Source organism: Sesamum indicum, linkage group LG8 (assembly GCF_026168435.1).
Source record: "Sesamum indicum cultivar Baizhima isolate 11 linkage group LG8, ASM2616843v1, whole genome shotgun sequence".
NCBI classification, from domain to species: Eukaryota; Viridiplantae; Streptophyta; class Magnoliopsida; order Lamiales; family Pedaliaceae; genus Sesamum; species Sesamum indicum.
In genome coordinates, this window is record NC_142664.1 from 16294442 (window position 1) to 16319501 (window position 25060).

At 36.4% G+C, this 25060-nt stretch overlaps 1 protein-coding gene and 1 long non-coding RNA gene across 2 annotated transcripts; one reads left to right on the plus strand and one right to left on the minus strand.

The window, feature by feature from the left end:
* Positions 1–1561: 1561 nt before the first annotated feature.
* LOC105179622 (pollen receptor-like kinase 4) lies at positions 1562–5167 on the minus strand. Its single transcript, XM_011103266.3, has 3 exons — positions 4091–5167; positions 2548–3270; positions 1562–2462 (listed from the first exon to the last, which is right to left on the minus strand). The coding sequence occupies exons 1-3, from the start codon at positions 4827–4829 to the stop codon at positions 1861–1863; spliced, it is 2064 nt and encodes a 687-aa protein (XP_011101568.1). The 5' UTR covers positions 4830–5167; the 3' UTR covers positions 1562–1860.
* A 13550-nt stretch (positions 5168–18717) lies between these two features.
* On the plus strand, positions 18718–21287 carry LOC148787242 (uncharacterized). The gene is made up of 4 exons (XR_016066935.1): positions 18718–18869; positions 19568–19841; positions 19920–20560; positions 20646–21287. It is a non-coding gene; the product is annotated as an uncharacterized LOC148787242 (long non-coding RNA).
* The last annotated feature ends 3773 nt before the right edge of the window (positions 21288–25060 follow it).

Here is a 25060-nt window from a genome sequence, read left to right on the forward strand (position 1 = left end):
TGTTGCTTACATCTCTGAGATTTAAGTACTGGTAAAACATGGAGACTTACCATCCTTTCCTCTATAAAAGGACTTGACCCATTTCGGCTGAAATAGAGAATAAATATTCTTGCTCCTCCTTAGCAAAACAGCTTTGTGCGGAGCTTTGTGCAAAACCTATTTTTTGGTCTTAGTGACCGTGAGTTAGTGTGTTCTTAGTGATCGGAACCTTGGTGGTGTTCTTTTTTGGGTGGAGCAACTGTGGGTCGTGGTGATCGTAAAAACCGGTGCTTAGTGATCGAGTTCTACTGGATCTGGCAGATTTGAGCCTATCTTCAATATATATTGAGTTTGTTTGATTTCTGATTTTTCCATTATATTTATTCTTTGTGATATTTGTAATAAGTAATTGTATCCAAGGAGTTTTGTACTCCTTGTCGCTGTAATAGTGGAATAGGGTTCTCTGATATACGAGGTTCCCACCCAACAATTGTAAACATATATATTATAATAAATAAATTATGTAAAAATGTATTATATTTGTACGACTTCTTTAATGATTTTACGAATAAACTTCATTATGACAAAACCTGGATAAATTCCTAAAGCCGTTCCAATAATTTCAAAGAACCGTACTAAAATGAGATACCAACACTAGTATGTCTCCGTATAAAATCGCTCCAAAGGCCGTTCCAAAAATGGTCTAATAAATTTAAAGTAGCCGTTCCAAAAAAAATTTCAAAGTCAATTTTTGCATTTGGTCAATTATTGTAACGGTTATGTTGGCCATTATAACATCTAGTACAATTAGGAATGACTTTGTTTAGAGCTGTTACAATATTTTTGTAACGACTAAAATATTCGCGGAAGGACTTCCATTCCAAAAGCCATTCCAAATTAATAAAAACTGTTATAAAATTAAAAATGACCGTTCTAAAAGTTGTTCTAATAAAATATTTTTTTGGTAGTGTATCTGATGTTCCTGTGATGGAATGCAGGAAAAGTAGAAAGCTACAACAGCCCAAACAACCATACTTACGAGTGAAATGCAGAAATGGGATTAAATGTGTCGAGTTTTGTCAATTTTTGAACCAAATTAAAATTTTCGTAAAATAAAGGACTAAAAGTGTTGCCCCCTATCTTATGGAACTAAAATTGTCGATTGTCCGTAGATTTTCCTTCCAAAATGTTTGACTCACGTGTCATTTCTATCTATTTTGTGACAAAAATCTCGGCATGAAACTAAATGTATCAAATTTTTTCAATTTTGTGAGTAAACTTAGAGTAAACTTATATTCTCCTAAAGCAAATGGCTAAGTGTTGCCTAGTTCCACTTACTTCAGTTAGTTGAATTAGATACACTGGCAACTCAGCGGCTAGACTTCGAGAAGGGCTTTTTAGAGGGTGGGTTTGAATTATGCTCCTGATAGAGTGCAATTATATGCAATATCTACTTTTTCCATCCATTGAATGCCATGAATCTTTATTCTCCACAGGTTCTGAACCCAAGCATTTTTTCTTCTATATGAACATAACACTATATTTTCCAAAACTTGAATTTGATTTAAAAATGGACATAAAGTGATAAATCAAATCTAGCGTGCAGGAGCGAGTGCATATAAATCCCAATCTACAACAAAATAGTGAATTGTAATTTTCCCTAAGCAAGCATGATTCTAACTAATTTGTGCAATCCCACACAACATCTAAATTCGGTCCCAAGCAACACATGGGAAAGGGTACGTACATATACTACGATTCCACATTGCAATGAAGGTCAAGATAAAACATTGGAACTCGATTCGTACAGAAGAAATCAACGTCTGATCCCAGAAGAAATAAGAAGGAAGTGATATCAAAAATTAATTAAGGGATATATCCTTAATTAATGTCAGCGGATGACTCTTGTACTTGTTCAATTTGGTTTAGTGCCTCCTCCAAATCCCACCTCTTTTCCTGGTCCTCTTCGCAACAAGCTATTCCAATTTGCAAAAGCTTCTCCATTTCAGGTCTGCAGCGTTCTGTGCTGATCTCCATTTCTTTGTCAAAAACTTGGGTACTACTGCTGTTGCTTGCTTCTTGAACAATGGCATTGATCCATGCAGATAAGTCAGCAGCAATTTGACCTTGACCATAGCTTTGGGCAATCACGAACTTGCCTGTTAAAGTCTCTAATATCAAAATCCCTAAGCACCATACATCTGTTTTCTTACAAGTTCGGCCAGTTTTGGTATATTCTGGAGACTTGTAAGCCACAAGGATTTGGTGGACTTGGCCGGGATTCACCACTGGCACTAGAGTATAGTCCATCAACAGGGGGTTGAAGTTATTGTCCAGAAGTACATTTGATGATTTCAGGTGGCCATGCGGGACAGTTAAGCTCTGAAGCTCAGCATGAAGATAAGCTAGCCCCTTGGCTACTCCCTTAATGATTTTTAACCTCTTTGCCCAACTAAGACCAGGCTGCTCGGCCGAATGTTTGCCTGCAAGGAAGTACGTTGAATTAGTTATTATGGAGTAATAATTAATGCAGCTAGCACGAAATCATATTTCCTTGTTTGTACGAACCGTGAAGGTGCTTGGCCAAACTGCCATTGTTCACATAGTCAAAGACCAAGAGCTTCTCTTCTTTACGATACAAATAAGCAACCAATGGAAGTAGATTGAGGTGTTTGAGTCTGCCTAATCTTCTCATGTGCTCGTGGAAGTCTTCCTTTGCCACGTTGTTCATTTGCTTGAACCTTTTCACAACCAATGCCTCACCATCCACCAGTACTGCCTTATATGAAGCGCCAAAGTTGCCGCTTCCCAATACTTCCGCCGATGCTCTCATCAAGTCCTGCAGGTCAAATTTTTGTCTATCGTCTCTGACAAATGACAGTTTACCTGCCTGCTGTTGTGGTGGTTGTGCTTGTGCTTGTTGTTCGACTTTCCTCACTCCGCCACTTATCTGGTCGACTTGGGTAGCAGTAGCTGCAGTTGTAGTTGCAGTTGTTCCCACCCCTACTGCCGCCGACACACTCTTATCATCATAGGGTGTCGCCATTTCCCTCCCTAGTTGTGGTGTTGGGCTCCTGCGGCTCCGCAAGATCAGGACGAGGATCAATACGATTAGAAACAGACCCAGCATGGCAGACACAATGATTATTGCAATTCTTGTGGGGGATAACTTATTCTGATTTGTTGCATCAGCTGCTGGACCGGGAGAATGAAGAGACGGCTCCAAGTCGGATGGGGGGATTGTAGGGTCACATGTTGTCGTCAGAGGCTTCCCACACAAACCTTTGTTGCCTGCAAGATGCATATATAATAGGTGATCGGACACGTATTCAAGTCATGTAATTGTCTCTTATACATATTTGATATACAAATAAAGAATTGTACAATTAAAGAGATACGACCTAGGGAATAACAAGACTAAAAAATGAAGGGAGAACCAACTATAACCATGAACGACCTTGCTAATAATATACGAGCTCTAGAGGAGGGATTTTTCTACTTGAAAACCCACATTACTAATGAAAAGACTTTATGGACTTTAGGGCCTTAATAAACATATAATATATAACATCCATATAACCTCAATCGTATTTAGAAAAATTAGATGATCATGAAAGAGGTGTTCTCTATATATATATATATTAAAAGGTATTAAAATACGCTAATTATTTCTCGTAACGGAATATTTAATTATCTACATACATACACGATTTTATTGTAATTTTATTAGTCCTAAAATTATAAAACTTTGGCATGCTAATCTTGTAGAAGTGATTTTGACAATTTAGTTTTCTAGTTTATAAAATTTTCGCGAGTTGGGGACAAATATTACTATAATTTCAAAAAATTCATTGAAAAATCACATGTCCACGTCATATAACAACTTAAATTTCACGAGCTTTTATACTGATTCCGATATATTGAAACTGCCATACACGTGGCTGCACATGGGATGGTACGAATGCTAAAATTTTCAATAATAAGTGTCCTCAATCCACATAAAATAAATAATTAATGGACTAGATTTGCAATTGCACTTTTACCGTGTCCATGTTACTACGAAAGCACGGAAAACGTATTTATTTATGCACATGATATGTAGCGTGCTTACCTGAGAAGGAGTTTGGATCCAATTTTGCTAGAGGTGCAGGGATTGGACCCTCCAATAGATTGTTAGCAACATTGAGAATTTTGAGATTGTCTGAGCTAATTGCTGGTATGGTACCCGTGAATTGATTGTTCTCAAGCCTCAACTCTATTAGTTTAGGGGACTCAAGAGACGACGGAATGTGACCTGTAAATTTGTTGTTTGCCAAATGAACCTTCTTCAAAGAAGTCATACCCTTAAAAGCATCATCCGGAATCTCACCAGTAAACTGATTGTTAGACAAATACAAGGACTTGAGGGCACCAAGCTTCCTCCAATCTGGCATGGCCCCCTCAAAGTTATTGTTCATGAAGCTCAGAGTCCGCAAGAAACGCAGGGAAATAAGAGAATTGACGTCGATTTGGCCCTTGAGGTTCATATTTTCTAGCTGTAAACCCCAAACATAGCCACTGAAGCAGAGAATGCCAGTCCACTCCGAAACATTCCCCGAACATGGAGGTTTGATTGGAGTCCAATCGGCAAGACCGGGATCCGCATTTACCAGGGCGGTTTTGAACTTCATGAGAGCTACCGATTGGTTTTCTTCTGCCCCCAATACATGATAGGATGAAGACGAGAACACCAGCTGCTGCACCAATAGCATGATAATTGCAAAGGTGGATGAAGAAGAAATACTGTTGCATGTTGTTGGAGGTAGGCGTGGGCGCACAGGAAAGGGTGCAGCTTGCGCGCCCGTCGGCATTGTTAACCTTGCTGATTAACTTCCTTTGCTTTGTTATACATAGGAACAGGGCCGGGATAGAAAAATTGTTGGATTTGAATTCAGTCTGAAGGCTCTCGATCGTCACACACAATAAAACTTGTTGATGCCCGGAGGTTATTGATTTGGATATTCTCTCTTTTTCCTTCCTTTCTTCTATTATTTTTTTAGTTTTCCCTGAAACTTTCCTTCATTTTTTGGCAGGAAAGAGATACGTACAGAAAGGAACAAAGGCACGCATCAACCAATCTGTAGATTGGTGGTTGTGAAAATAGAGGACGTAATTCGGGTGGAATTAGGAGTGAGAAGCAAAGAATGGAATGCAACAATTAACGATATTTGGGAGATTTTGTACGTGCTAGAGATACCGTAGCCCAAACCTTTAATTTTTAACTAAAAATAGACCAATTATCACCTAACATCACCTTTTATTTCCTTCTCACTTGTCTTAATTTTTTAATAAACAAGTGATTTTATATGAATATGCCTTGTCGTCTAGCAAATAAATTGTTTTACCATACAGTCTTGATTTACATGATATAATATTATTTATTTAAGATTTTATTGATCTCATATGCTAAAAACGATAATATACCTGGACTTCCACGATTTGGGATTGTTTTGGATTGATTTCAAAAAGTGGATTTGCATATAAGAATTCTTGCGCAGATATATTAGGAAATTAGAAATACGCTCGAATTTGTTTATGAGTATTTATGGTTTTTTTGTTTTTTTGTTAGTGGTCACATAAAACTTTTAAATAATTGAAAAATACAAAAGTATATAATTTTAATTTACATATACATTAAGATATATAAGTTAAGTATATATCCATTGGAAATAAATGTATAGACAAAATTATTTTCAGCCGTTAACTTTACCGATTATTAATTTTAGTCCTCTACGTATGTATTTATAAATTTTGTCCTTCAATTTACAAAAATAATGAAATTAAATTCTCCGGTGGTCGGAAATTTTAATTTTTTTCCCAAAAACATGACATAGCTGACATGTCGAATATGCTTTGGGATCTTTTAATTAGTCCTATGTGGCAAGAAAGAAGTTAGCAGCAATTGTGGAGCCAGAAAATTAGCTTAGTACTAAAAGAATTTAATTAAATTTTTTGGTAATAAAAATAATAAATTCGAAAAAAAATTATTATAATTGTAATTGCAAATTATACAATGATATAAATAAAACTATTTATTATAACTACTACTCTAAAAATAAGTGACGAGTTGAAATGTACAAGTTTCCATATTTTGAAAATGTTGCAATGCAAGATATCAGACTTTAAGAGATGAAAATCAAAAACCGAAAAATATCTCTCAATAATTCTCAACTTTTAGAGACTAAAATAATTTTTGTCTTAAATTATAAAATAAATTTACAAAAATAAGCAATTATTTTTCACGAATTGGCATGTTCGATAATAATTAAAAAAATAAAATTATAAAAAATTATGTCTCTGATTCTATCGCAATTAAATAAAAAGTTTAATAAGAAAATATTTTGTGACACCCCCAACGTAATTACAGTTCATCTCATAAGAAATTACCATTTAACCCGATAAGATAGTTCGTAAGTTCACTAATACATTAAATAACCCTCATAGAATGAATATGTCATCAAAATCCTATATTCAATCCTCAACCCTAGTCTTTGTGAATGTAAGGAAAGGAGAAAAGTGAAATTTCTAGTTATTACAAAAGTGTAAACACAAATTCACTTAAACTGTAACACATAAGTAATTATGTAGCTAGAGCTCCCAACTCAAGATTTTATTGATGACCCATCCATTAATATTGATGATCGTCTAGTCACTATGGTCTATCCCCTAAAAAAAAATACGTGGCAAAGGATAAGTTGCCAACTCAGTAAGTATAGTTAATTATTATATATATGTGTGTGTGTATACATACCCAACAAGTAAATACAATCACACCCACCATTAAATATTCGTCATATAATAACAACATAAAAAGTAATACACACACACACTATCACATATCAGTCCATGACATCACATATGACGTTATCGTTTATTTTCTTAGGGCCCAAGCTTGACTACCTCATTTAATGATTTTTGTCGGCCATCAACATTTTAATCAATATCATACAGTATACAACACAGGATACCCGTCAAATGTGACATCCCCACACCTCCTTTAGTATGTAGCAATATCAGCACAAGATATCATAATATTCATAGCATCCCCACACCACCCAAATGTGTAGCTATCAGCATAGAATATTCCCCGCTACCCATAATACCCCCCATTACCCTTCGCGTCATGGTACCTAGCTTTATATCAATTTTTTTGTATTTATATCACGTTATCAATTACATAATCATGACAGCCCACAACTCGTCATCAACTAAATTATTGATTATGCCTTGGAGAGGTAAGCCATCTTTTTATCTCAATTCACAATATTTTCATCATTTAATTTTATCGAACAATCAAATATAATATAACACATGTTAGATAGGTGATCAGAAAGCTATTTGGATTTGCGGTTTTGGGAACCATTTAGCAATTTTTATGAATGTGATATAATCTTGATGATTGTAGTAAGCATTTATTTATGGCACCATGTGTTTCTTGTGCTTACTATTTACATTGAACAGGCGTTTTAACGTTACAACAAATGCCCACAGACCAATTGAATAACCCACGTTGTTGGATTGCGCATTGGATGACAACTGTGAAATCAACTTTGAGGGTTGGTCTACAAAGTTCCAAGTCGAGAACCTCGAGACTGGGCATCGAGAGTCCTATAGAGACTTGAACTAAGTATTACATTCATTGGAAGAGTGTTGTGTTTCATCCGCGACATACATGGGATGTCTATGTAATTTTAGTGGATTAGTTGACAAGGTTGTCGTTAGAATAGGTGACTTGAAAGCCAATTGGATTGGGATGCTTGTAATCTATTCTGACAATAACTCGATTTTATGTAATATTATTCAGTGAATAAAATGAGTATTTGCTATTGGCATCTCATTTGTTGTGCTCATTACATTTATGTTTTCATTTCTTTCAAACATCACAACAAAGCCCACAAACCACCTTGACAATCGTGCAACAGTTGGACTGTGCATTAGATGGCGGTCATGAAACCAACTGTTTAGGGTTGGGTCTGAAATGTTCCAAGTCGAGGACCACAAGAATGGGCATCGAAGTGTCCTATGTAATCTTGCATTAAAAGTCATTTGATGAGTGTCGTATTTCATCGGCGACAGATATGGGATGTCTATACGATCTTAATAGGTCGATTGACTAGGTGTCGAATCGACTGAACTGACTCGCGAGAATCGTCATATTGAAGCTTTGGAGGCTTGGTCGGTATGACCTAAGTCCCCGACTCCGATAGTACTAGAGTAGTCCTCAGACTTGAGAAATCACGACAGTCACGTGCATGCGATGATTGTATCTTAGATTTGTGCGAAAGGTGATCATGTCTCAGACATAGTCATCATAAGCCTTGCCTAGTGCATTCAAAGTATGTAGCGTCGACGGTGAGTTCTAAGAAACGGATTTGTCCCCTATCAAAATTTTATAGAGGTATCTCCTATGCACTTGGAGATGCGTTAACGCTCTATAAACCTGTGGTCACAGTCATTGGTCGAATAAGAAAACGAGGTTCTTATATCGAACAATTCGGCGTAATGTGATTTCAAGTATTAAGCATAGACGCTTTGTCTAGGATGGGAACCAACGCCTCGATTTCATGCCCTAGACTAAGGCCGGGAGACGGTAGACAGAAGGACCGTACACTTATAGACTCTGGAGCCTAAAAGTTCACAAGGATTTTCGCTTAGTCTTTAGTGCCACAAACCATTGCTAGGCAGCCACCCATGGTGACAGGCTTTCTTGAACAAGGGTTGATCGAAAATTATTAATTAAATTAGATTTAATTAATAATAGTCTTGGACACTAGCCCAAATCTAGTTGTACGTTGAACCTAAAGAGTCACACACAAATCATCGAGAAGGGACGAGGAATTAATTAAAAATTGATTCCATAAGTAATTATTAGAGAATGATCCGTTGGATCGATAAGCCCAAGGATAAATTAATTGGATTAATTTATATTGGATTGCCCATATTATTTAATAAGTTGGACTTATTATTTAATGAAGGCTTATTGGGTTCATATATTTTATTGGATTAAATTTATGATGAACTTAATTAAGTGGGCTTTAATTAATTGGATCTGGTATCTTAATTAATTAAAATTGGCCTAAGCACATTAATTAAGTTGGTGGAAATGATTGAAAAAAAAATATTGACTAACAAAATCACTTTTAAAAGTGTCATGTTAGTCATCCTTTATTGGGAATAAAGGGTTTTATTACCTTATGGATGGTTAAATGAATCTCGACATATTTTAATACACTCATTCAAGGTATACATATGTGTATTAGTTATTTAGAATAACTAATGAATACATAACAAAGCAAGAAATATAATTTCCCCTCCATTATTCACTCCACTCAACAGAACTCCCCTCTTGTGCACACTTGGTGTATTCTTCTCCTTAATTCTTTTCTAGCAAATTAAATTGAGGAATTCCAAGCTCTAGTATGGTGTGGATGCGACTTTAGAGGATCTCTACAATGAGGCATTGGGTGAACGAATCAATGAAGGAGTTTCGTAATAAATCAAGAAATGATAATTCTTGATTTATGATTTTTGTTCCTCTTATTTTACATTCAACCATTGGCCCCATTAATTTCATTATCATTTATTTTTATTAATAATATCGAATGCCTAGAAACTCCAAGGGTACACCCCTTGGAACTATGATTTTATTACGTTTTCATTTTAATTTACACACTTCATTTTAACTGCTCCGCTTGCGCGTTCTCAGGCCGATCCACTTGCACTTCATTGTGCCTTTCAGTTGTTAACTGATTGAACTAACTCGTGGCAATCGTTATATGAAAGCCCTGGAGGCTTGGTCGGTATGACTTGAATTCCCGATTCCGATAATACAGGATTAGTTGTTGGACTTGAGGAATCATGGCAGTGGCATGTATATGATGGTTATATATTAGATCTGGCGAGAGATTACTGCATCTTTGATGTGGTCGTTATAAGCCTGGTCCAGTGTAGTCGAAGTATATAGCGAGAACGGTGGATTTCAAGATAGAATTCGTTCCTTATCAGTATATGTTGGATATATCTCCTATACGCTCTGACATGGTTTAGACTCTCTAAGTCTATGGCCATAGCGATTGATCGAATAGAAAACGATTTTCTTTGTCGATCAATAGAGTAAACACATCTCAAATATTCAACATAGTTGCCTGGTCCAGGATGGAAACCGACACCCAATTCCATACCCTGGACTAAGGTCAGGAGATGGTCGACGGAAAAATCGGACCTGTATGGCACTCGAGAGCCTAAATGTTCACGCCAGTATTCACCTAGTCTCTAGTGCCATGAACCGTTGCTATACGACCACCCATGGTGATGGGCATTTCCGATTAATAGTTAATTGGAAATGATTAATTAAATTAGATTAGTTAATTATTCGTGTTGGACATAACGCCTGAGTCTAGCTTAGGGTGAACTTAAAGAGTCACACACAAATCACAATAGAATTGATGAAATTAATTCGAGAAGAAACGAATTAATTTAATTGAAATAATTGGATCATTTATTTAATAATCCATTTGATGGATGGCTCAAGAATTAATTAATTGAATTAATTAATTTTTTAGCTTAACACCTTTAAATTAATTGAATTAATTTATTAAGTTTAGGTTAATTAATTGATTGGATCAATTAATTGGTGTTTGGGCTTATATTTATTTAATTAGATTAAATAAATTTTTGGACTTAATTGAGCTAAAATTAATTTAATTAATTATTTTCAATGAAGTTGGGCTTGATTTAATTTGATTAAATCAAGCCTAGTGCATACTTCAAGTCCAAGTACATTTGGGAGAGGTTGGAGCAAGTTAAGAAGGAGTTGAAACTCCTCAATATGATGAACATGATGGAGTGGTTATTTCATCATATTTGAAGGTTATATGGATGTTGGTGTATAGGTAGCCTTGAACGCAAACTTGGTAGTTATTGAATTTTGAATTCAATTGTGTGTGATATACAAAATTACACACGTATCCAACATAATAAAACACATGAGCCACGAATGTTTTTCTCCTTTTCTCTCTCAAAATGTTCTCCTTTTTCTTCTATGTTTAATTTGATTCAAGTTAGAATATAAAATAATCCAAAAGCATTAAACAATATTGTATGTTTGGAGTTGTTTTTCTTCTTATTTTGTACTATCTAACAATAGAAAAAGAACTATCTCTATTCATAGTATGGTGTGGAAAAATTAGAGGGGTTCTAATTTGGATCCTAAAGTGAACGAAGGAGGACTGAAAAGGGAAACAACGCACGTTGTGGCATGTTGTATTTCTATGCTTTTGTTTCATCCATTAGCCATATGTCTAGCATGCTTATATATTTGATGTGGTCGAGGTTTTTACAAAGGGATAAAATTTAGATTTTTACCTATGGCACAATTATACACCAGGTAAACACGATTGTCGAGGGAGGTCTTTTTACCAGAAAAATGGTCACTATTAATGAATAGTTCTTCCCTTAAAAAATTAATATTTTGGTATTTATAGAAGTGTTGGAAGTTATACGGTGCGGTGGGTTGCATTTGTTTGATGTGTGCCTCATATATGTTAAATTACTTTTCTACCCTTGTAGGTTAATATTTTTTACTAATATACACCATACAACCCCCCACTCTCGAATGGAATATGTACTAGTTGGTGTAACATTTTGTCCGAGAGTAACACTTTTTTGAATTGAGTTTAACACATGGAAGTAGGTGGGTGGGGAGTCATTTATTTCATTGGCGGTGTGCGAATACGCTTGGCCAATAGTGTGTGGTGCCCGGCTCGAGCTGCGCCTGGAAGTTCTGAGCTCCTAGTGGTGTTGCACCTCGAGCCCGGGGTGCAAGGGTGCTTGAGGTGGTGCGGGGTGCACCAGGTGGTGCACCATGACCTTGGTAGATGAGCTCTCCAGCATTTTATGGGCGTATCGGACGATGCCAAGAACTCCCACAGGAGAATCCCCGTTCAACCTATCTTACGGGACAGATGTCGTAGTGCCCGCAGAAATAGGAGAACTTAATTGGCGAGTGAAACATTACAACCTAAATTACAATGAGTAAGAATTAAGGATGAACCTATACTTTGACGAAGAGACCAGAGAAAAAGCCGTAATTAGGGTCGCTATGTATAGAACCAGAATGGCTAAGGCGTACAATGCGAGAGTCAAGCCAAGAATTTTCAAGTGGGAGATCTGGTGATGCGAAAAGCCAAGGCTTTGGGCCCCATTGGGAAGTTGGTTCCCAAGTGGGAAGGCCCTTAGAGGTGGTGAATGCAGGGGCGTACAAGTTGCAGCAACTCGATGGAAAGAACATCCCTCGGATATGGAACATCGCTAATCTCAAGAAGTATTACTGTTAAGTTCTCTGGGTAGTTTTAACAAAAGGATAAAATTGAAATTTTCACCTACGGCACAATAATCACTAGGTGAACACAATTGTCGAGGAAGGTCTTTTTGCCACAAAAAATGGTCACTATCAATTAATAGTCCTTCCCTTAAAAAATTAATTTTTGGTATTTATAGTAGTGTTGAAAGTTAAATGGTGTGGTAGGTTACATTTGTTTGATGTGTGACTCATATATGTTAAATTATTTTTTTACCCTTGTAGGTTAATATTATTTACTAATATACATCATACAGCCCCCACTCTCGGATGGAATATGCACTAGTCGGTGCAACATTTTGTCCGAGGGTAAACACTTTTCCAAATTCAGTTTAACACATAGAAGTAGGTGGGTGGGGAGTCATTTATTATTTTCAATTCATTGGGGGTGTGTGAATACACTTGGCCAACAGTATCTAGTGCCCGGCTCGAGCTAGCGCCTGGTGGTTCTGAGCTCCTAGTGGTGCTGCACCTCGAGCCCGGGGTGCAAGGGTGCTTGACGTGGTGCGGGGTGCACTAGGTGGCACGGGTGCTCGAGACAGTGCCTTGAGGTAGAGTGGGTCTTGGCTTGAGAGACCTCGACTGCGGGGCGAGCCCGGCTGGAAGCAGTGCCTCGAGCTGGGGGTGCACCTGCCTCGATCCGGGGCTGGGGCTGCACCACGATTGCAGGGTGCACCAGGGTATGCACCTGCCTCGAGCTGGGGCTCTCGGGCTCGAGGCATTATGCCTCGAGCTGGTGCACCGCCCTCACGCTGGGGGTGCTGCCTCGAGCTGGGGGTGCACCTCAGGCTCGAGGTATTGTATCTCGAGGTGGTGCAGCTCGAGCACACCTCGAGCCCCGCTCAAGTCTTCCAAATGTTGGAAGGAGGCGTATATTATTTTGAACCCAGGTCAAAAGGACGGAAAGTGGTGACTCCAACCATTATAGTATCCAGTATTTCTTTACAATATTTGTTCTCATTCTCTACTAGTAGAGGTTATTGAGAATTTATTCATTTGTTGCTGAATTCTTTCATTTTCATTTTTAGGAATTCGACGTAATCTTCAAGAGATGAGACTCCTCGTAAACAATTCTTACATGTGGTGATGGAGCCCCCCAAGACTTTGGAGAAGGTGAAGTGGCACATTTTTTTTTCAAGGACGTTGCCTCTTGGGGTGATTTTTTCACCATCTACTCGGTTGAAAATTTTGGTAGGTAACTTGATAGTATTCCATATTCATAAATGTAGTCACTACACTTACTAAGTTGTTGTTTTGTTCTCTTATGATTTATATTCATTAGATGTTGCCTCAATGGATGTTTTTGCTCATGCCCGAAAGTTAGGTTTTTACCAACTTTGGAAGGGGGGGCAAAAATTTCCGAGTCCAACATTTTTATAAGGAGACATTGCCAAAAGAATTTGATAAGGGAATGTTGTCTCAAATGATACTTCATGTCCCGGAGTCGGTTTTACCAACATCAAAGGCATGTAAAGTTTTCGAGGTGACATTACCGATGAGGATCTCAATGAAAGTTTTATTTAGGGGGTCCCGGGGCGATAGCGACTTTTCCCTATATGACAATGACGACTTTTGCCTCTAGGGTCCTCTTGAAACTTCGAGGATCTCTACGTCTAAATTCATTTGGTTTGTTGGGACTGCGACAAGAAAACTAACTTCATTACTTAAAATTCGGAATACAATATTTTAGGGAAAATCAAAAGGGGAGAAGGATATGTTGAGCTACTACTCGAGTTTTCTCCTATTGCAAGTGAAGGGCCAGAAAATAATTTTTCCCGCTACGTGAACTTAGAGTTACTCCTTCGTGGCTTCCTGATCTTTTTGAAGTCATGGGATGATTCCTACTGTGCGATAATTATCGTCATGAGGAGTTGTCACATTCGGCCCACGGTCAAATTGGCGTCCTTGTGGATAGTGATTGACATATTCCTTCAAGTGTCCCCGTTGGATCAATTTTTCTATCTCATTCTTCAGGTGATGGCATTCCTCCATCGTTTGTCCCCTGTCCCGATGAAAACAATAATACTTATCAGATTTGAGTCTCTTGGAGTTATCTTTCATCTTTGTTGGGCATTGACAGATTAGCCCTTGTTGTTCCGCCACCATTAATATCTCCCCCTAGGAGCATTCAAGGGGGTACAGTGAGCGAACCCCACCGGAGGTACATGCTTGCATTCCTCTTTCTTTTTCGGCTCCTTTTCCTCTTCCTGACCCTTCCTTTTGCTGCTAAGGGAAGGACCCAAAGCATTAGACTCCTAAATCCGGATGTATTTCTAGGAGCGCATGATTAAATCTTCCATAATGCTAGGGGACTTGCCGGCTATGGACTCCTTGAATCTTCCCGGTAGTAGGTTCTGTTGCATAATACTAGCCAACAACTCATGATTAACAAGGGGAACTTCATACGCTGCGTCCACGAATCTTTGGATGTAGTCTCTCAAAGTTTCACCCTCCCTTTGGCGAATGGTGAATAGAGATGCAACCGTTTTTAGAACTTTTTTGTTCATGAAGAAGTGATCCAAGAAATGCTGAACCAACTGGTTCTAGCGGGCAGTTGGTTGAACCAGGCTAATGCACGTTTCTAGAGCGTAGTGCGGGAAGATCTTGCAGTAAGCTGCGTCACTCAGATCGTAACAATCAATCTTGGCATAAAATTTGTCTAAGTGTTCTTGTGGCTCTCCCATTCCATCATATTCCGATAGATTCGAGACCTTGAGGCCTGTTGGAAGCGCTTCGGCTTGAATATTTGGGGCAAAAGGGCTATGTCTTGGAGGAGCTATGGCCAATGACAAGTAGGAATCCTCGATTCCTTTAGGTGGTGGGGGAGTGAAAGATTCTCGATTGCAGAGATTATGACCCCTGAGCCTGTGCAACTTCGGGCCTAGAGATCTTGTTGTTCACTTCCTCCCGCCTCTGCTCCTCCTCCTCGGGAGCCGAGGATAATTCTCGACTTCTGCAAGGGGAAGGAGGGGGCGGGTTTGCAGGTTGTTGCGCTACAAATTGGGCTATGGCTTGTGCCGCCACTCGAGTAGATGCGTTGCGTATCAGGGCAAGCAAAGCTTCTTGCGTCAGTTGGATCATCGATTCTTGAGGTGGAGCTTCCGGGGGGAGTGCTCTCCCCGGAGGCGCGGGCAGAGATTGTCGATGTGGTGGAGAAATCTCCCCATTGAGGGGTACTTGCTCATGCGTCAGGGGGGTTACCTTTTGAGGTGGTGATCGTTTGCGACGCGGGTCTTGTTCCACCAGGGCTCGAGACCTGGTTTGCATACTCAGTGTCGAGGTAAATATTCTCACAGACTGTGCCAATGATGTGATCGAGGTTTTTATAAAGGGATAAAATTGGAATTTTTACCAACGGTACAATTATACTCCAGGTGAACACGATTGTCGAGGGAGCTCTTTTTCTCAGGAAAAATGGTCACTATCAATGAATAATCCTTCCCTTAAAAAATTAATGCTGGAAGTTATATGGTATGGTGGGTTTCATTTGTTTGATGTGTGCCTCATATATGCTAAATTATTTTTTACCCTTGTAGGTTAATATTTTTTACCAATATACATTAATATTTGTTATTATGCTTTTGACAAACACCAAACGCCCATAAATTTCAAAGGGAACACCTCTTTGAACTATTTTAATTGTGTTTTTTTATTTCATGCTTCCGTTGTGTTCTCGGGCCCTTACCAAGTTTTTTCAACATAATTCATTAAATTTTACTTTACACATAATCGAAAATAACACATAACAACAACTTGATAGATTTACAACGTAATCCGACAAATAAACGACAATTAACGATCAAGTATATAATACATGTACATGTATCTATATATATATAGAATTTTTTCTTAAATATAACCTCATTTAAGCATATAAGGACAATTCTACAGACAACAATAGCATCCCTATAAATAAATAACAATTCGCTATAAAATATGCAACACAAATACATAAATATATATATATATATAAAATAAATTAACTATACTTACCTCAATCTTAAAATAATTATGTTATCAGAAGGTGTTGCTCAACTCTCTATTTTACACTACAAAAAATGGCAGAATCTGTAATGGCTTTTCTGGAATGGCCCAATACACACAGCCTTTGTAACGGCAAGGAGTTGCTGATGTCACTTAAAGGATAATGAAAATGAAAGTTTTTGTAACGGCCAAAAACCTTTACAAATTTTGTGCCTAAATCTATTACAATGGCTGAGGGTAAAACTGCTACAAAGTGAATGAAAAGAAGGTGTTACAAGAACCGTGTTATTAGGAACGATTTTTCTATAAGAGCCATCCCAAAAGCCATTACAAAATAACAACTAGATTTTCTAATGGCTATCTTAGGTTTTCCAAAGGCCCTTACAAAAGCCGCTACAAAAAAACTTATTTATATATATATATATATATATATCTGCATTTCATTTCATTTGTTGTAATACATTTGATTAGGTTGTAGATTATTACTCGAATTTTGAACCGTCAACTAGTGCTGATCATCACTTAAGTTGTTTGACCAAGTAACAGAGACTAATATTATGAGTAAGATGTTATTTTCAATGTACATATATGTTAATTTGTGTACTCATGCATATACACGGACAGGTACATCTCGAGTTGAACTACACGGACAACGAGCTCCTCATGTATCATTTTTGGGGTCCAAGTGCAGAAGTTATATTGGTGCCTTGCTATTTTGTCAACGATTAAAACTTCCAGATAGAACGTCACAACATCGGCAAGTCAACAATGAATTGTGGGGCGTGTATCAAAAGTTCATCGTATACAGACAAGGACAAGGACAATGACTTATACAGAATCATCGAAGAGATCATTCAATCGACATATCCACTTATTCTACACTTGCACATTGTTTTGTTCAAGTGTTGTTGGGTCAATCCAGTAAGAGGTATGAAGGTAAACCCACACTATCACCTCGTTGATGTAAACTTCAAAAGGGTTTACCAAAAGGATGAGCAATTCATACTTGCACAACAAGCAGTAAATGTATACTATACTGACTACCCAAGTATGATGCGGGACAAAGCGAATTGGCTGGCTGTATGCAAAATCAAGGCTCGAGAGTTGTTGATGAGTTCAAATAGACTGAGATGGCATATCAACTAGAGGAAGTCGTACCACTCCCTAAAGTTGCTATGGACAGTCAGTCGTACGATCTACGTGGTCCCAATAGTTTACAAATTGTGGTCAATCATCAATCGCACACCAGCTCGGTCCAAGTCCTTCACGGACTCAAGCTGGTCAAATTGAAAATCAAGATGAAAAAGATGATGAAGATAGCTTTGAGGACTACGAGACTGACGATGATGAATACGAGGCTACATAATTCTATATTCAATTAAATATTTTCATGTTGCAATATTGTAAAATAAAAAATTATTAATTTTATTTTTAAAAATTTATTATTTGGAATAGCCAATTTAATTAAAGACTATTCAAAATAAGACGGTCAACTTTTGATACTATGCGGAAAATGAAATTTTGTAATGGCCAAAGTTCAAAAGGTTGTTACAAACTAAAATTTTTTAAATTAAAATAAAAAAGCAGGTGGGAGTTTTAATTTTGATTCATCATTACAAAAGCCATTACAAATACCCTTACAATTATAAAATATACCAACTGTTACAAAAGCAGTTACAAAGACGAGCCGTCTCATAAATGCAGATCGAAAAATGTGATATCTTCACATTTGGACACCTAATTCATACCAAATTCAAATATATACAATTATGTGTCCATTAAGTTATATCAGATGTCTAATTTTATATCACATGGCTTGATTTAGAAATATAACGTCTTGACTAATCACTATTACATTCCAGAAACAATATGTCAAAATTCGTGTACCCAATAAGACTACAATTTGACCGAATTGATTCTTTCGTAAGTGTGATCATAGCTGATGGTTTGATCGTAATTTTGACGCCCAATTTATCGATGCAGTTCAACACTGTAAGATGATAGTTACATCAATGTCAAATAATATTTTTTGTTTTTTTAAAATATTTCAATCATGTTGTTCCAGTACAATAATACGTTTTCACCTCAATAAATCATCGAAAACGGCATTCCTTTATAAATATTTTCAAATAAATTAATTAATTCATTGTAATGGCTTTTGTGACGGAATGTACCAAAACGACGTCGTATCATTATATTGTAACGGTATCTGCAACGAATTTTTAATGGCTATTTTATACTATATAAATTGTAACGGCTTTTTTATATTGTAACTCTGTTTGAAAGGGCCATGGTTGTTTCAAAATTATATATATATAACACTTGCAGATTTTTTTGTTCCCTTTCTTTCTCTTCTCATCGTCAACCGCCTGCTCCATCGCAGCATTCAGCAACCAACCATGCCCACCGCCACCATCAGTTCTACCCACCTCACTCCATCTCTGTGTGTCTCTCTCTCTCTTTCTCTCTCAACTTCTCCACCCATTTCTCTTCACTGGCCCACCACGAGGTAAGTCCCCTATTTTTTATTTTTTATATTTTTGCTATGATTTTATTTTAGAATTTATGTGTAAATTTTGTTAATTAGTGTGTAATTTTTCATTTCTGTATTTCAAAAAGTTTTCTGAAACTTTTTTTGAATTTCTATAAATTTCTGAAATTTTTGCCTAATATCATAATTTTTGAATTTTTTTGGAACTTTTTGTAATTTAAAAAAAAATTCAAAAATTTTCATAATGTCTGAATTTTTTTAATTTTTATAATTTTAAAAAAAATTCAAAAATTTTCAATAATTTCTAATTTTTTTAATTTCTGTAATTACTGCAATTTTCTATTGATTTATGGAATTTACTGTAATTTTCTCAACTTTATATGTAATTTTAAAAAATATGTATGTATTTTTTTGCAAATTAGAGGACCTTAATGTAAATTAAGAAATTTTTTGTTTAGTAAAATCATTAAAAAATTAAGGACTACAAAGCAATTTTTAGGAAAATTATGCACCTAAAGGAAATTTTTAGGAAATTAAAGGACCTTAATGTAATTTTAGGCGCAATTTGGACTTTATTATAATTTTTAGAAAAATTATACATTTAGGCAGAATTTGGACCTTATTGAGATTTTTAGGCAATTTTCAAAAAAATATAATTTTATTCAATAATAAATACAATTATGTATTTTTAATGTTAATAATTTTTTAAATTATAGATAATGACGATTTGTGTTCCGCCACCCTCGGGACAAGACTGTGGTCGTCCCAACCCTCCCTTGAATGAGCCAGCGGATGCACCTTCAGCCAGAGCATCATCGGAGGGAGTGTACCAACCCTGCCGATACCTGCAGACTCCTTCGTAGTGGGGTCAAATGTGGCGATGGGGGCCAATGGTAGACACACCCTGACGAGGCTGTGTGATGCACCACCACCAGCACCACTACTTCCCCTAGTGGCCCAGAAGCATTTCATCAGCCTCCAAGATGCGAGGTATGTAGAAGAATTTAGTAAATTAATTTAATATTTTTTATTTTTAAATCAATTTTAACATTTAATTATTATTTTCAGGTCCAACTTCAATTTTTACATGGCTATCAATAATGCGGTCAAAGGGCGTTATTCGCATTCCTGGGCCAACATATCGCAGATCCCACAGGAGCACCAACTATTCTAATTCTAAAAATTGAAGGTAATAATAATATTATTTCATTTAAATAATATTTATATTTTTTATTTGTTAATTTTTCAGATGTCGTACTAGTGAGACTGTAGCAACGAGTTGATGTTCAAAATTGTCAAGCCGCATGCGGACAAGTTCCTTCGAAAGCGGTTCATTGACGCCCGAAACTAGTTGGCCCAACCACTATGGCTGATCGAGAAGATACGACACCAGCTCCTGGAGTTTTGGTCCAGCCCAGAATTCTAGGCACAATCGGCGAAGAGTAAGGTCAACCAGGCCGCCAATCCGGAAGCAGCTACGACTGTCTACCGCGGGGGTTCGTCATCCGTTGGGGCGCACAAGCGGAAGATGATAAGTAGTTTAACGCATATTAGTAATGTCATGTAATTTTTTTAATTTCTAATCATTATTTAAATTAATTTTTGAACAGGAGAGACAATTCGAATACCCCGCCACTCAAATGGAGGCGTTCGAGAAGGTTAACAAAAAAAAGGAGGACGACTAGTGGAGCGGCTCGAGAGGAAAGGAGGTAGAGGGAAGTAATTAAAAGTTTATACGTCATTCAGTCTTTTAATTTTATATTCTTTTAATAGAATTATTTAACATGTTCGTAGGAGATGTTCTTGAGGATGATGGATGAATGCCACAGATAACACAACAACAATGAAGAGCCTCCATTTCCTTTTTAAGGCTCTATGGCCCTGAACGAGCAGCAGGTCTAGATGTCAGCAGCGGGTGGCCGAAATAGGGGTCAAGTATTCTATCTCGGTTCCGAGGCCCATCACTCGATTATTGGATCTTCACAGGCGACCCAATCGTCTGTTCCCTCTCCCTCGCCACCACAGCCGTAGCGCTCCGACATAGATGATCGGGTGTTTGCACTTTAGCGCTACATCAAAATGTCCATCCCAACTGGCCCGATTGTTTAGCGCTCGAGCCTCCAGCTGATCCCCTAGCACCCAACGGCAGCGACGACGATGAAGACGAATTCGCAACCGCTGGGCAAAAACAGATACAATATAATTCAATACCATTGCAAAGTGCATTACAAATGCCGTTCCTAAAGCTGCAACAAAGGCATTATAATAACAATTAAATCAAATTTAATAGGGCCATTATAAAACCAGTTCCAAATTTATTTTTTTCTATGTCACCATCTTTGTAACGACCACAATTGGCCGTTTCACTAGCCTTTACAAATTATAATGGTTTTTTGTGAAGCCGCTACAATTTTTTTTGTAATGCCTCGTTTAGCCACGGTCGGTCTTCCCGTTACAAAAGCCATTACAAAAAATTAAAAAAGCAGTTCCAAAAAATTAATTTTTCTGTAGAGGTATTTTTGTCTTCTATAATAAATTATTATATATATAATGATTATATTAAAAGTATCGTAAACGCTAAATAAATATGAACTAAAATTTGTATATTTTTTAATTATTCTTTGAATATTACATTTATATAAAAATTCAAATCTCTATTGCATTCTCTTCTAAATAATTTAGCACTCCACACACACACACATATATATATATATATATCTAATCTGCCAATAAACTCAATAGAATTTATTTTAGTAAACCCCTCATATTTTTATAACTACCTTTCTTTATAATATACCTAATTAACTTATTACAAAAAAAAAACTCATTTTTCTTTATAATAAACCTAATATTTCTCAAATATAATATTTTACTATTTTTATATTTTCTATCAATTCGTCGATACTATAAAATTTAACTAAATATCAATACATATAATTAAGCATTTCGTTAATAGACCCCATGAAATTGAGTAAATCAATCACATTAATAATTAAATCTAATAATCTAAATAATTTAATTATCTTTTTTTTTAGGTCAAGGTAAATTTCATAGATAAAAATAAAATGAGTAGAATACAACAGTGCTTATATGGTATGCTCTCCCTCAGCAGTCCAAAGGATACGCCACATTCTCTAGAGTGCACAAGTACAAACAGAGCTAGGCAAATTTATGCTGACAATTCATAGTTTATCATCCTCTATGATCAAGCTTTCTAAGATGACCGATGTCCTAGCGGTATGCTCGAACTGCCTCCTATTGCGTTCCCTCCAGATGTGATAGACGAATGATGCAAGTAATGCACGGTAAATCATATTAATAATGTATTTGCCCCTTCACTTCCTAGAAGCCCATTCTATGTCCAGCCACCACTCTCTATTTGGCCATAGAAACCATATAGTACGTCTAACAACTGCGAAGCACCTACGACTATATTGACAGTGAAAGAACAAATGCGTGTGAGTCTCCAAGTTCTCCTCATCGCAGAGGATGCATCCTCCTAAATGTGATAACCATTGTTTGTCCGTCGTAGCAAGTTTCCCTTGTATAGCGAGCCAGAGGATAAACATGTGCTACATGACTTTAATAAAACCGTGCAAAATAGCTAAGTTTTGAACGTTCTCAGAATTCGACGAAACTTGACCCAACCTTTGGTCTTGACCCAAGAATTTGTGTGGTAAATTTGCTAAGCATCGTAATAACTACAAGTTTGTATAAAAGGAAAACAAATTTTGCTTTAATAATACCGTGCAAAAAACAGCTAAATTTTGAACTTTCTCAAAATTCAACGTATATTGACCTAAACGTTGGTCTAGACACAAGATTTTGTATGGTAAATTTACTAAGCATATTAATAACTACAAGTTTGTATTAAAGGAAAACAAACTTGGTTTAATAAAATCGACAGCTAAATTTTGAATGTCCTAAGAATTCGACGAAACTCGACCCAAACGTTGGTCTAGACCCAAAAATTTGTATGATAAATTTGCTATGTGTAATTATAACCACAATTTTGTATAAAAGGGAAACAAACTTGTTTTAATAAAACCGTGCAAAACAGCTAAATTTTGAACGTTCTCAGAATTCGACGAAACTTGACCCAAACGTTAGTCTAGACACAAGAATTTGTATGATAAATTTGCTAAGCATAATAATAACTAAAAGTTTGTATTAAAGGAAAACAATCTTGCTTTCATAAACCCGTGCAAAACAGCTAAGTTTTGAACGTAGTCAGAATTCGATTAAACTTGACCCAAACGTTAGTCTCAATCACAGAATTTGTGTGGTAAATTTGCTAAGCATAATAATAACTACATGTTTGTATTAAAGGAAAACAAACTTGCTTTAATAAAACCGTACAAAACAGCTAAATTTTGAACGTTCTCATAATTCGACGAAACTTGAATCTAACGTTGGTCTAGACACAAGAATTTGTATGGTTAATTTTCTAAGCGTAATAATAACAAGTCTATATAAAAGGGAAACAAACTTGCCTTAATAAAATCGTGCAAAACAGCTAAATTTTGAACGTTCTCAGAATTCGACGAAACTTGATGCAAACGTTGGTCTAGGCCCAACAATTTGTGTGGTAAATTTGCTAAGCGTATAATAACTACAAGTTTTTATAAAAGGGAAACAAGCATTGCTTTAATAAACCATGCAAAATAGCTAAATTTTGAACATTCTCAAAATTCGACGAAACTTGACCCAAACGTTAGTCTTGACCCAAGAATTTGTGTGGTAAATTTGCTAAGCGTAATAATAACTACAAGTTTGTATAAATGGAAAATAAACTTGCTTTAATAAAATCGTGCATAACAGCTAAATTTTGAACGTTCTCAGAATTCGACGAAACTTGACTCAAATGTTGGTCTAGACACAAGAATTTGTGTGATAAATTTGCGACGCGTAATAATAACTACAACTCTGTATAAAAGGGAAACAAACTTGCTTTAGCAAAACAGTGCAAAATAGCTAAATTTTGAAAGTTCTCAGAATTCGACGAAACATGGCCCAAACGTTCGTCTAGGCCCAAGAATTTGTGTGGTAAATTATCTAAGCGTATAATAACTAAAAATTTGTATAAAAGGAAAACAAACTTGCTTTAATAAAACAGTGCAAAATAGCTAAACTTTGAACGTTCTCAGAATTCGATGAAATTTGACCCAAACGTTGGTCTAGACCCAAGAATTTGTGTGGAAAATTTGGTGAGTGTAATAATAACTACAAGTTTGTATAAAAAGGAAACAATCTTGCTTTAATAAAATAGCGCAAAACAGCTAAATTTTGAATGTTTTCAGAATTTGATTATACTTGACCCAAATGATGGTCTAGACCACAGAATTCCTGTGGTAAATTTGCTAAGCATGATAATAACTACAAGTTTGTTATAAAGAGAAACAAACTTGTTTTAATAAAACCGCGCAAAATAGCTAAATTTTGAACGTTCTCATAATCCGATGAAACTTGACTCAAACGTTGGTCTAGACACAAAAATTTGTGTGGTTAAGTAATAATAACTACAAGTCTGTATTAAAGGGAAAGAAACTTGCTTTAATAAAACAGTGCAAAATAGCTAAATTTTGAACGTTCTCAGAATTCGAAGAGATATGACCCACACGTTGGTCTAGGCCCAAGAATTTGTGTAGTATATTTGCTAAGCGTATAATAACTACAATTTGTATTGAAGGGAAACAAACTTGCTTTAATAAAACCGTGCAAAACATCCAAATTTTGAAAGTTCTCAGAATTTGACAAAACTTGACCCAAACGTTGGTCTAGACCCAAGAATTTGTGTGGTAAATTTGCTAGGCGTAATATTAACTACAAGTTTGTATAAAAAGGGAAATGAACTTGCGTCAATAAAACAATGCAAAACAGCTAAATTTTGAATGTTCTCAGAATTCGACAACAGTTGACCCAAACGTTGGTCTAGGCCTAAGAATTTGTGTGGTAAATTTGTTAAGCGTAATAATAACTACAAGTCTGTATAAATGGGAAACAAACTTGCTTTAATAAAATAGTGCAAAACAGCTAAAACTTGAGCCTTCTCAAAATTCGACGAAACTTGCCCCAAGAATTTGTGTGATAAATTTGCTAAGCATAATAATAAGTAAAAGTTTGTATAAAAGGGAACAAATCTTGCTTGAATAAAACCGTGCAAAAAACAGCTAAATTTTGAACGTTCTCAAAATTCGACTAAAATTGAC